We start from the raw sequence: 14,191 nt of genomic DNA on the forward strand, positions 1-14,191 counted from the left end.
TGAGTAGTGTAGAAAAGTGTTGAATGTTTATATAAAATTAAAACATGAATTATCAATGTGAATCGAATGAAAAATTCGAAAATTTGCTTGTAAAATGTACACATATATATGGACACAACCATGTACGAGTGTATAATATTATTCACAGACATCGACATGTGACCATTAAATAAAGGCACTGTACACACCATTAGATGCCCACAATACTGTCATTAAAATAACCGAATGATACGAGGAGGTTTAGAATAAGAATAACGCACCTAAACGTAAGATATTAAAACAATTAAAACGATTGTCGGATTTCACTGCAGTACGGGACATAATAAGAACGCCCGTGCATTGTACGTGTAACAGTTTTTATAAAGTTGTACGTATAAAAAACATTCTGAGGTTCTGTTGATGAACTGTCTCCTCTTCACGTTATTCATGTTTGTAATGGTACCTGCTTTGTTATCCCTATTTCTTATTGTTTTTTTATTGTAAAACAGATTGAATATTTAATAAATAAAAAAAAATAAAAATAAAGATGAACGTTGATATAAGTATATAAATATTTAATTAATCTATGACCTTTGCATGGTGAAACGATTTGGTGATCGTTTGGGCCAGCGTAGGTATATATAATAATATACATTGTGCATTTGGGAACAAAAATATATGAATCACCTAGTTAGCAGATTTTCCGGGGTAATAAATACTTTTCCTGGCATTATGTAAACCCCAAATTAATATGAAAATAAACTTACATGTAAATATCGAATTTTACAGTAACCATTCAAAGCTTGCAGTATCTACACTACCGATAAAGAAACAGCTATCTTCATCTCGCTTCTTATTGAAACTTGAAAGTATCGAATTATTTTCCCGAACGGAACGAAATATGCGGATTAATTTTTATTACACTAATTTATTGTCCGGCTATGGTTTTATCGTTCAATGAAATTATTAGAATTATTAATCATATCCGACGAATGTCAACAATTGGGATTTGCCATGAATACTAGATACTATGTATTTTAATATGAACAATAATATTTTGATGAATCCACAGACTCTGTATATTGTCCATATGATTTTTTTTTTATAGATTTTAATGTATGGAAAATATTATAGAAATAAAACCTAATAAAACAGCAAATGTTAACAAAAATGTTCATACCAGTATTGTAGTACAAAATTCAAAATAAAATTTTTAGGATAATTTTACATTAGCATACTTTTATTTAATTTCACTTACATTTAGTATTTTAAATTTGTAATAATTATAATAATCTTTATTTTACAGAATAAAATTCCAATCGCAATTTAAATACCTATACAATGTGGTATACACATACTGTGTAAATATTCATAATTATAATAATATGCAATATATAGATTTACAGTAAATAATTAAAATTAAAATATAATATAATAATATTATATAAAGATGAAAAATATAATACCTACTACTAATCTGTATTCTTGGTATTTTAAATTTTGTTATTTTGTATTTTAAATTATTAAATAACACTTTTTCAATTTTAATGTTTTATATCTTTAAATACTGATTATAATATAATAGTAAAAAATTTATATATTCCACATAAACATGTAAAATTTGGCTCATATATTATTCGATTCATTATATTTCGATTTACGAGATACATATTATGCGCACGCTATACCGCCCGACTTTGCCAAATTAAATATAAACAGAAAACGCGTAAAAAAAAACCAGCTACTGAATGGGCAATTCACTCAACCATTTCAAAAGTACAATAAAATATAAATAATAACACAAAAAATACAATTATAACCCGTAAACGTAGAAAAATACAATAGTTTAACAAAAACCATTTGGAAATAATTTTATTATGAATAAGTAGCTATTAATAATTGACATACAAAAATGTAATGATATCCCACTAAAATCATTTATGTAAAATTATAGCCAAGTTCCTGAAATTTATTTAAAAGTAAATACACTATTTATAATATAAATCAGAGCTTATTAAATACCATTTAGACTAAATTAGTAATTTAATTCAATTTTAATTTAATATATATTTTTTTTAGTTTTTTTTGAAACTGAACTGTAATTTGTATACCTATAAAATATATTAAAACACACAATTAAATGTATGTCTACAATCTACTTATATTTATTATAATATGTACTTTATTTTAATATTTATTGAATCAGTATTACAAATAAATTAAACAAGGATATCATGAATTTTGTATTAAGCTATTTAATAATTATTTTTAACATAATAAAAAACAAATACATTTTCAGCGCTAAACCTAATTTATTTTCACATATTTTAGGGTGATAAACTATCATTAATATGTATCATAAGTATCATCCTAATATACTATTAGGTATTTTTTTCCTCAAGGGAAATTGAGGAATAATAGATATGCCTTTGGGTATTGTACAATAATGGAGAAATATCTATAAGATATAAGAATGCTACATTTTGGCATTTTGGCTAGGAGTTTAATTTTATTTTTGATTTGTGGTTGTATATCAATAAACAAATCACTATGGAGATCAGTTTAAAAAGAAAATTGTAATCAGTCCAAAAACAAATTCATTTAAAATATTGGAGTATTTATTTTAAATTTGGATGATTATAATATTAAATTATTACCTATAATTCATTATTTTCCTTATTACTTCTTTATTTAATAAACGTTAATAATCTCAAACAGTGGTAAACGTAAACAAGTCCATTAAGCTGGTTTGACACCCCCCCCCCCTGTAGCTGTAGTATTATTACATTAAAAAATATATATATTCATAAAGATCTTACCAGATTAGGTAATAGATTTAGGCATTTAACCAATAACTAATAATATTAAGTACTTTTATGAAATAACTTGTATTAATTTTTCAAGCTTAAGACGAATTTAATATATTTTTAACTACAAATTAATTATTGGGGTTTTGTCAAAATTCGCACTTTAAATACTTAAAAAAAATTTCTGAAACAATTCAGACGCCGTCTTCATTTCACCACGTCAAGTTTACGCACCATTGCGTAAGTAGTTTGCCTATACTGTGCGCCAGATAACATCATACGTTTTCAGGAAGTATTAAAATCAAAACCTAATATTATTAATCTTTAAATTGTATCTATACACGTTATACACGATACACCTCATAATTATTGGTAATCACTGCTATTCTAACATAGTTTAGTTCATACCCTAAAATCTAAATATAGGTATTAAATGTTTGACAATTATATATTTTACTATAATTATAATTTTTGATTATTATAATTAAAAAATGCCCTTAATAGAAATTGGTTTTTCTCAAGAAAAATGTAATGTAAATTGTTGAGTCTTCTGATTTACAAATACTTCAAACAAATAATTGAAGTGAACTTCATTACAATTTATGAAAAGACATGTTACTTAAATATACTAGGTATTATATTATAAATAAAACTAAACTACCTATGAACTATGGACCTTATCGTTATCTTAGAAGTCAAGTCTCACCATATATGTACTTAGGTGTTTTCTATGTTTTAAGCGACATAATTTCTGTTAAAATAATAGGAAAATTTAAAAATTACAGTCTAAGTGCAATACTTGTGAAAAAATTGTGCATTAATTCAAAGTGTCTTCGTAACAATTTTTTTTTTTTTTTAAGTAATGTACCTACCTACGGTTATATCACAAATTATATTATGTCCATTTGGATTTAATTTTTACTGTATAATACTATAATTAAAAATTATAATACTCCACGCCCCACTGTAGTGCCTATATGCATCGCCTGTGGGCTTGTGGCCCGCGCAAGGTCCTTATTAGTGTTATGTATATTATATTATGTTTGGCTTCGTGTGTCTATTATTTAGCAAGCCAAATATATTATCTACAATCGGCTATCCTATACTATAAACCTATATAGAACCTTTACTGATCGCAGTGACAGTTGTGTATAGATATACCAGATGTAATAATAATACCATCATGATCTGTAGTGTGTGTAACCGTGTTTGTTCTGTACCTACGTATTGATGGACGGTGGTAGTAGCCATCTTATACGGATTTTAAGTCGTGTTTTCATATGTGGCAATGTTTATGGTTTTATGGCCGCGTGTACATAATATGATACATAGATACATACCCACAGCACATTTATGAATCATTTCGTATTTTCGTGTACACAGAGATGCACCTGCCGACAAAAGGAACTGACGTCTTGTGTAATTACTTTATACTACGTTTTGGTTCATGGTCGGGGGGGGGGGTACGTCTGTATAAATATAATAATATAAGATACAATAACACATAATCCCGTACATAAAGGATAAACGATTGAAGGACCACACGTGGGCTATGTGCGCACACGTACTCGCGTATGTGTATACAAGCACCTCAATAAAAGGATACAGGATATACTATACGGAGACCGTTGTATCCTGGAGTCATCCAAATCGTTATTGTGGCACAGCTATATTGTGGTTATTGTTCGTGGATTGCGGAGGGAATGAAAATATCCTGCAACGAAAGTTTTTAAGGACACAGACCTTGCAGAAATTTGATGGGATGGGGAACAATGGCACGTGAATAATGTGTGCTTATTATTATGACCTACATATTATTTAGGTAATGTTCCTGAAGGGGCGTCATTTGGGGGGTGGCAGGGTGTGCGGTTACACCCCTTACTTTTAGAATGTTACAATTGGCATGCACCTTGCTGAAGCCTAAAATAATGCACAATTATTTATATGATTAAAATCAAATTGTAATAACCGGTCTATAATGTATGGAAATAATTGAATGCAGGATAATATACATATACGTATGTATATCTATTTTTATATGGCCTGGTGACATAGGCGTAATCTGGGGGAGGCAAGAGGGGGAAACTGCCCCTCCAGATATTTTATTGAGGGGGCAATAGTATCGTTTTGCCCCCCTTTAAAAGTTATAACTTAAAATTCAATTTCTATTTTATCATAGCAAATTAAACAGCATAATGGATTGTTTAATAATTAATACTAATATATTTATCGTTTTGACTTTTTGAGTGCCTAAGATTATTATTTATTAATAGTATCATTATAAACCGAGCGCCTTCATATCGTAATACAAGGAATTGAAGATAGATGACGGTGATGGCATGGCGGGTTATTAGTTATTATAGCACAATGCGAACTAAGATTAGTTATATCTTATATATATGCATTTTTAGTTTTACTACTGCTTGCCCCCCCCCCCCCAGGATTGACTCCAAGTTACGCCACTGCCTGATGAAATTTCAAAATGGCCTGCTTGAAACTTCGCACACACGAAAAAAAAACCTGAAATGACGCCCCTGTGTCCATGTATGGATAGAGTTTATCGTCATAGTGAAATGCTATTAATATTGTGTATTTTACGCCTCCTCATAGTTTTGTTTACAAAATAATTGATAAAATTATCACATTTTAGTCTAAAGTCAGAAGAATACTAAACTTATTCATACTCATTACCCAATGGCAAATCAAAAGCAAATTCCAAATTAATATGATATTATGTACAATAAAATAACATGTAGAGTAATATGATGGTATTAGGTGGGATGGTAAATATTTTTATTTTTTTTTTTTATTCCATTTTTCAGTTTACTAATTAAATAATGTATTATTACTTTAAATCTAACTATACTAGAAACAATAATATGACATGGTAGTCCGATACTTGTGATACTTTATAACAAATAAGCTGCACCATTAGAAAATAATATACTTATTCTATTAGCATAGAATTACAGCGAATTATTTTTCTGGGCGAATACCTTAGAGTAGATTAGTAGTCGATTATTGAAGCAGGTATAGTCATTTACTCTCCAATTTGAGTGGGTCATTATGAATATATTATTAATTATTATATTTACCGTATGTGTTCAGAAACTAAAATTAAGTGTAAAAACAAATATAATAAAATTAAAATGCTGTAATAAGTAAATGATACTACAAGGTCCATTACCTACATAAAATGACATAACAAAATAATCGATTTTATAGTATGTACATATATTATACATCTATATAATATAATAATATAATATAATTCGAAAAATGTGAACCTATTTGTTTTAATAACATGACTTTCTAAGAATAATGCGTTGTGATTTAAAACTGATTCCGAGAAAGGATTGAAATGCCTAATGTTTAATTTCGTTTTCATCGTATTGAAACTAGTTACCTATTTATTTAGATATATAAAATACCTAATATAGATAACCTGCAAATATTTATTAAGTTTCACTTATCAATTATTATATTTCGTGATAAAAATTAATAAATTACAAAGATTAAACAATATGTTAATTTATATAATTCAACGCCCAAATGTACAATTTTACAAAATTACGAGGACATTAATCATTAGTAGGGGTAAGATTTTTATGTTTGTACCATATCTAAAGGTTTTGACAAGGGGCTTGAGTGAACTGTGAAGTTGCCGACCTCTGATTGAACTTCATATTATTATTGTTGTTTTAAAACATACATCATAATATTAAAAAAACAAAGAATTAATATAAAAAGAATAATTATGTTTGTAAATTAAATTTTTTTTTATTATTATTATTATACCTTGGGAAACATGGGCTAACAGTGAAAATAATAAATTACAAGTGTTGTGTAGTTACTAAATATAAATGTTAAATAAATTTTGGTTTGAAAATTGGCGACTGTAATGAATTGGATAGTAAATTATATCATAAATCCATAACTTATAAGGTGTTTGACAATTATATTTGTCATGCTTATGATAAATCAAAGCGAAAATATCTTATTTATCCTTTATTTAGGCATAAAAATCCGGTTTCTAGTCGTCAGTGTATGGATGCATTTTATACCAATTTATAGATTTAATATTGAATTATATAGCATTTAAAAATGTATTCTGAACGGAAAAGTATATATTTTATAAGCACCTCGATTTTGTGTCACCGTGTAAGATAACTACAAATAATAATCATTTTATTTTATTAAAGTGCAGATAATATTTATAAAACTAAAAGATATGTTTATAAAAATTATTATATCAGTGTTAATTTAAGTATCACGATTCTTAGTGATGTTAAAGGTGTAAATTGATCACAATATTCACAGGCCCAAAGGATATATTATATTCGAGCGGTACCCATTGATGAGGAATAATAATACATCTCTTTTCACACAACAATAAAACGCACGCGTTTACAACAAACAATTGGTATAATGTTCTATAATGGGTGCAATAAAATAAAAGAAGTCTCCACCTACTGACCACCAAGTCATTTCTATCGGCGGGACCGTTCGAAAATTTCTAAAATTTTACCTGTCCAGTCACTAGGCACTCAGGTGTGAACGAGACAACACTAATGTGAGAAACAAAAATGTGCGTTACTTGTTAATTGTATTTTCGTGTATTGAATATTCCTTGGTCCAATTGTGTTTGTATCAAGAAAACAAAAAATGAATACCAATACGAGAGAAATGACTTCTTCCGAATTACAGAACTTGACTTGGGGAAAAAGGCATCCAGTGCGATCAAGATTGTTGGATGCTCAACTTTGGTCCGAATTCTTAGCGATCAACAATGAAATGATTGTTACGAAAACAGGGAGGTGAGTCTGTAGTAATATTTATAAATTATTTATAACAATTTCAAATTAGATATTCATTAATACATTTTTTTTATAAATTAATTAAACAAAATACGTGAAAATTAACGGTCGTATACATATACAATTGTGATATCATAATTATTGGTATTCATAATACCTATACCTAGTTCTATAATTAAGAACCGCTTCAAATTTGATGGTAAATATGTTAGATATGTCTAATGTCTATTTCAACTTAGTAGGAACATTTTGACATTTAAATTGATTTTAAAAAAAAACTAGTTGATAAATTTACACTATAATCATTACAAACAGAAGTGGATTTAGAATTTTAGAAAAATTTAAGCATAGATATGGATTAATTTAAATTTAAAAGAATTTTTAATAAATACGTTTACTTGCTAGTCATGCAATTGGTAATTACATTCAATTTTATTTAAACTCAATATACCAATAGCCACTTATATTTTTAAGAAATAAAAATAAATATTTTAGCTACAATAGATACCTATATTAAATAGGTGAAATAATATTAAGATGTCTATCAAACCTTCAAAGATGAAAACACAGCTGCAATCAGTACATTTTTCCATAATATAAACACTAAATACCCATTGTAAATAATAACTATAATAATGTAGTAAAATGTATTCAAAAATTTAATGTACACATATAGGTATATAATATTCTCTTCCTTTTCTTGTATACATTTTGATTAAAGTATAGGCTAAAAACCTGTGTTGTTGAAGCCTTAATAAACTTAAAAAAAAAAAAAATTAAGAAAACGTTTTTATCGTAAGTATCTATACATATTGGTATTGCTGAATCTATTTAAATTAAAAATTTCGAAATGATAGGTACCTATAACTTGACTGAATTATCTATATTTAATTGAATACCATTTACTTATCACTTCATCAGTATATAGCTATTAATTATACGGAATATACATATAGGTACCCTATAAAGGTAACCTATGAAAGTTTTGTTACGTTTTATCATTTGTTTTTCTAATATATCTTTAAAACAAACATTGTTATGTTAAAAATCATTTTTTTTTAAATTTAAAATGTTGTTCGGAGTCACATACAATTAGTTTAAAATCGATTTTATATGAAAAACTTATAACTTTCAACTTTAAAAAAAAAAAATGTGTTCTGTTTAATTATTATTAATTACAACGACTTTATTAGAACTGTAGACATATTTAGATATTATATTATTTTTTTGAGAATTTTAAATTAAAAATATTTACCTGTTTTTGACAAAAAACGTGAAAAAATGTTTGAAGTCACCTACTTTTACGGTACCTACTAGTTACTACCTATAACTCTATAAGTAGAGTACCCTTTTTTTTTTTGAAAACCCATTAAACTATACATACCTACATTGCATATAGGTAACACGTAAGTAAGTAACGATTTGTCGATATGAGTGATATGACTATAGTAAGTACTAAGTATTAAGAAGACGCCATACCCATACACATGCGTGTTGTCTCCATCTCACAAGACGTGCGTAACATACCAAATTTACGCCCAGCAGATCACGTTTAGCTCTGTTAGTTTAAAAATTAAAGTGAATTAAACCTTTTATAAAATTTGAAGGTGAGAACATTATCTGTGTTTGTATGTTTTGTTTTGATGATAGTTAAGTTTTTAAGAGTGTTATGACTTTATGAGCATTTTTAATTTACGTTATATTATATACGAAAAATTTGTTAAAAATTAAACTATATCGCAAAAACCTAACATACGAACATAGATAACTAACCATAACTAAAAGAAACTATTAATCTTCATTTGATTTTTTTTCACTCATATTAGGTAGGTAGATACTTATATTAAATTTTTCAGACCGTTATTTTTCCATGGTCACAAATGTACAAGTAGATACAATTGCACAAATCTAAGACGTGCTATGCGTGCTTTGCAATTCGTATGTAACCAAAAAACTTGGGGAAAAAATTTCAGAAAAAAAATTTACCCACCTATTTTTATTTTGTTTATAACATGTATTGTAGAATTTATTTCATGTCTTCGGAAAACCTATACTATAAAGACTTAAGAAAGAATACATAATATGTAGGTACAGTTACTATCTATATTTTTGGAAATTAGTATTGTATCATTTTAGAGTCTGGGTGTATTGATTTTATAAATAGGTATGTTGTTTTTTTTATCTGTTTAGTGTGTTTACACAATTTTCAACATCAGTATATTACTATATTTTTTGGTGATTAAGTGTGAATATAGTTGGCGCATTCCGAAGGTCAAAATAAAATATTCCTAGTAATTTTCAAAAGCTCATGGTAAAATAAAAAAAAAAATGTTTGGTTTTGGTTTTTAATGTAACTAAAAATATTACCTTAGATGCATGAAATTTTCACTGAATGTATATATTATAGCATTTTATATATAGTCCATTGTCCATACACTTTTATAAATATTTCGACCCATGTTAAACTATTTTTAGGTATATGCAATTTACGATTTATATTAGTTTTTATTAAAATGAATGCCAATAAAAAAATTTGCATTTTGTCAACTTCAAAATATATATTACAAGATTACTCATATTATTTTATCATAAATGGAAATTAAAAAAAAAAGTTGATCATGAATTCACAATTTTTTTTTTTCATCACCTGAAGTTCGAATTTTGATAAAACTCGTGAAAATCACGAAAATTTGTAAATTATTCTATTAGAAATTCATAATAAAAGTAACGGTTGGTTGTTTACTCTGTCGATAATAAAGGGAATTTGAGGCGGGAACTTATGACTCAAAACTCTGCCAAGTCACGCATAATAAATCCTTATCAAATTAGTAGGCACTAAATAAATATCATTTTTTTTTCTATAATTTTTTTAATGTGCCCAAGAATTAAAATTGAATAGGTAGTCAGCTCAAATTAATTTTTCTATTTAATTATTATTGATTAATAATGGATAGATATTGAATATAAATCAGCTATGTAAATAATAATTTTTATTTGTAAGTTAATATATAACAATAGTTAGGTGAGGGGCTATTACTAAAGTTTTTTTTTTTTAAATCTACCACTCAGCTCACCCCAAAAACTAATTTGATTATTTGCAGCTATCTTTATTCATCAGATACATAGGTAATCGAAGATTTAAAAAAATTATTTACAACTATGTCTTAGGAGAATGTTTCCGGTGATTAAAATTCAAGTTACCGGTTTGTGTCCTGGAGACATGTACACCGTATTTTTGGAGTTTGTGCAAGTGGTTGGTCAACGATGGAAGTACATAAACAGTGAATGGTCGCCAACCACCACGTCGGACCCGGCCACAAAGAATCCGTTTTATAAACACCCGGAGTCACCGAATTTCGGCAAACATTGGATGGATCAACCGATTTCTTTTGCTAAAATCAAACTCACTAACAGACCGGATAACCCGGGACAGGTACCTATATCGCTATCTACAATTTGTTATAATGAATAGAATTGAAAATCTTCTAGTTTTAATATAATTATTAATTAAACATACCTATCAACCGCCCACGACGTTGATGGGTAACGTATATATTATATCAAATCTAATTTCTAATAAAACACCAGTAGTCGGGTATCACCTCAGCCTACTCGCAAATATTTTTCTTTTATCTTTGGACATTTATCAATTTGAAGTTTTTGTATAATCTAAATAATGTAAAATTAACTCCCACATAGGTTTACCCAAGTTTAGTCTCGTAGCATTGACATTTTTACAGCAGGGGTTTTGATTTTTTGACCCTGACCTCGGTTACGTGAATCAGTAATGGCATTTGTTTAAGATCTATAATAAGTAAAAAAAAAAAACTAGTAAATTTAATTCAAATTTTTACATCATACCTTTTATTAAATCAATATTTTGAATATCGGGGTATATAAGCGGAATACTTTTGCGGTGCTATTTAGTGGGTGTTACTTTGAAGCCTCAGAGACAATAAGATCTAAATCCCATCGATGAATAATATGATTCATTAGATGATAACATGGTGTATGGATCCAATAGTTTATTTTTGCGACAGGTCTCTGTGCTATTGCAAAGCTCGGACGATCTTCAACCTGGCAATAATCGCATAAAAAGTACAACTTGTTATTTTATATTTGGAATAAAAACTCAGTTTGAAATAAATTAACTAATATAATATAGACATGTATTAATAATGTGCTTTGAATTTTCTAGACTCACTTAAATTCGTTACACCAATATGAAACCAAACTTCACATTGTCAAAGTTGGAGATCCGGATGACGTACAAATTTTTGCAATGCCACAGACCAGGTTTATGGCAGTCACGGCATATCAAAACGAAGAGGTAATAGCAACAAATTAAAACTTATTATATAATTTGAGTACTTGACAACTATAGATAAACCTATTAGCAGTAGGTAGGTATCAAAAATTAAAAAGTCCATCTCGCCTATTAGTTATTTCATTAAGTACTTCCATAGGTACCATTGTTCTGTGTCCATATGACCATATGGGTGCAATACGATTGCGCACGAACCTTACTAGTGGTACGTTTTAAGTGTATGATCATTGATCACCTAACGTTAACAAATATATTATAGATTCATTGTAAATATCCATATTGTGGATAATCAACCATTTTCTGAGTGTGTTTTGGAAACGTATATTGGACTTGAATGTTTATTATTTAAAATTGAATTTATCTGTATGCATCAGAAGAGTGTGTAAAAAATAAAAGTCAGAATATGTACTTGAGTATTAGGCTATTGTTGGACATTGGTATCATGATTTAAAAAATATTATTTTCTACTTTTTTTTCGTCTCTATAACGTATATAACGATTTTTTTGGATGAATAATTTTTTTATAATAATTATTATTGCATCTTATAATGTAGACTGAGTGTGAATTTATATGAACCATTAGCTATGTAGCCATTGACGGTTGTGTATTCAATTCAATTGTATACCTATTACCTATGACAAATGATAATATGTGTATAATTTTTAGTAACTGTAGAAATATCATGTTTACAATTGTTTAAACCATTAATATTAATATATTTATCTTTAGGTGACTAAACTTAAAATCAAATATAATCCATTTGCCAAGGCATTTAAAGACACTAAAGTCAAAACTGAGGAAAAGGATAGAAGAGAACACCAAGATGTTTATCAGCCAGCACTTGGATATGGTATTATTGAAGTCTCATACAAGAATTATATTTAATATTTAAAGTATGTTTGTTTTTATAAATGTAGAAAGTAGCTTAAACTTTTCTCACCACGAAAATTATAATACAACAACATCTGACGATTGGTTATCTCAGTATGGAGGCCAAAGAGAACCGATGAACCGATGTCAATGCACAACTTGTTACTTTGTCAAGCCACAAGTTAATCATAAAAAGTGTGTCCCTATCAACAGTTCTGGCCAAGATTATGAACATGCCGTATATCAGCCATCATCCTATAGTTGGACACAACTGGGAGGATAATATATAATAATATAATATCATTTACATATTATTTTCACAGCCTGATATGTTGACTCTTTTAATTTAATTTAATTTGATTTGGGTTATATTTTGTATAAATTCTATTATTATCCATTGTTTTAGTTGATGTAATTATATATCTATAGTATATATTAGATTTAGGGCGAACAAAAATATCTACTCATATGTTTGTCAATTAGTAATTTAAATTGTATTTAATATTTTGTCTGAATGTGCATCAGTGAAATTAGTAATTTTTAAACTAAGTAAAATAATTACTAACACTCATATTATTATTTTAATATATCTCGTAAGCTACCCAATTGAATAGAGTAAATAACAAATTTATATTTTAAATAATTAATCAATATTCAATAACATAATATCTTCAACATTATTATTTCTTAAATTTTTCTACTCAACACACAGTAAACTATTTTAAAATAATAATTATTTAGTTAATACATTTTTAGTATACCTTTTAGAACAGGGGTGGTCACCAGGTTAATAATCACATGATTTTGAGTCAATCACTTCTTCATTAATTATAAATTAATAAATGATCTTTCTTTGGTAACTTATTAAATCTGGGTAAATCAATGTTGATTTAAGCTTAAGATAATATTTCTTCACACCTTTTATACATATATAAGTGTGTGTGATTTATTATTTTTATTATTGTCAAATACTAAGCATTAATATAAAATATTAATGTGTATAACTATTGAAGAATATAAACTTTTTGCAGTAAGAACTTTAAATCTTTTGATTTTTCATGTAAATATTTTAAAATACAAATTTATAAATGATCAATAATATACTGTTAATTTGTTTTATTAAATTTCTCTTTTTGTTTAATGAACACAATAGTTACAACTCTAAATATATTATTATATATGAGACACTTTAAAAATTTTCTTTAATATACTTGTGACCAGTAATAATACTAATTCAAAAAATAAGTACATTTTCTATGAAATGTCTAAGGTTGATAGCTAATAATTAAAATTTATAATTAATAAATTGTTGCAACATAATAGTTGTTTGTTATAGAAGTTAGAATATTAACATTGTCTGTGGTCTTCGAACAATGTATGTCATAGACAA

At 27.3% G+C, this 14,191-nt stretch overlaps 1 protein-coding gene across 2 annotated transcripts; it reads left to right on the plus strand.

The window, feature by feature from the left end:
* The first annotated feature begins 7,135 nt into the window (after positions 1 to 7,135).
* LOC107167575 (T-box transcription factor T homolog 1-like) lies at positions 7,136 to 13,864 on the plus strand. Of its 2 annotated transcripts, XM_015516695.2 has the most exons (6): positions 7,140 to 7,374; positions 7,494 to 7,603; positions 10,772 to 11,036; positions 11,802 to 11,933; positions 12,661 to 12,781; positions 12,849 to 13,863. In XM_015516695.2, exons 2-6 carry the CDS (start codon positions 7,581 to 7,583, stop codon positions 13,082 to 13,084), a joined length of 777 nt encoding a protein of 258 aa, XP_015372181.1. In that variant the 5' UTR covers positions 7,140 to 7,374; positions 7,494 to 7,580; the 3' UTR covers positions 13,085 to 13,863. The 2 variants fall into 2 exon arrangements, with proteins under 2 accessions (XP_015372180.1, XP_015372181.1); XM_015516694.2 differs by having other exon boundaries at positions 7,136 to 7,603; positions 12,849 to 13,864.
* The last annotated feature ends 327 nt before the right edge of the window (positions 13,865 to 14,191 follow it).

Source organism: Diuraphis noxia, unplaced genomic scaffold (genome assembly GCF_037042655.1).
Source record: "Diuraphis noxia isolate RWA-SAM2 unplaced genomic scaffold, SU_Dnox_SAM2 contig0002, whole genome shotgun sequence".
Taxonomy (NCBI): domain Eukaryota; kingdom Metazoa; phylum Arthropoda; class Insecta; order Hemiptera; family Aphididae; genus Diuraphis; species Diuraphis noxia.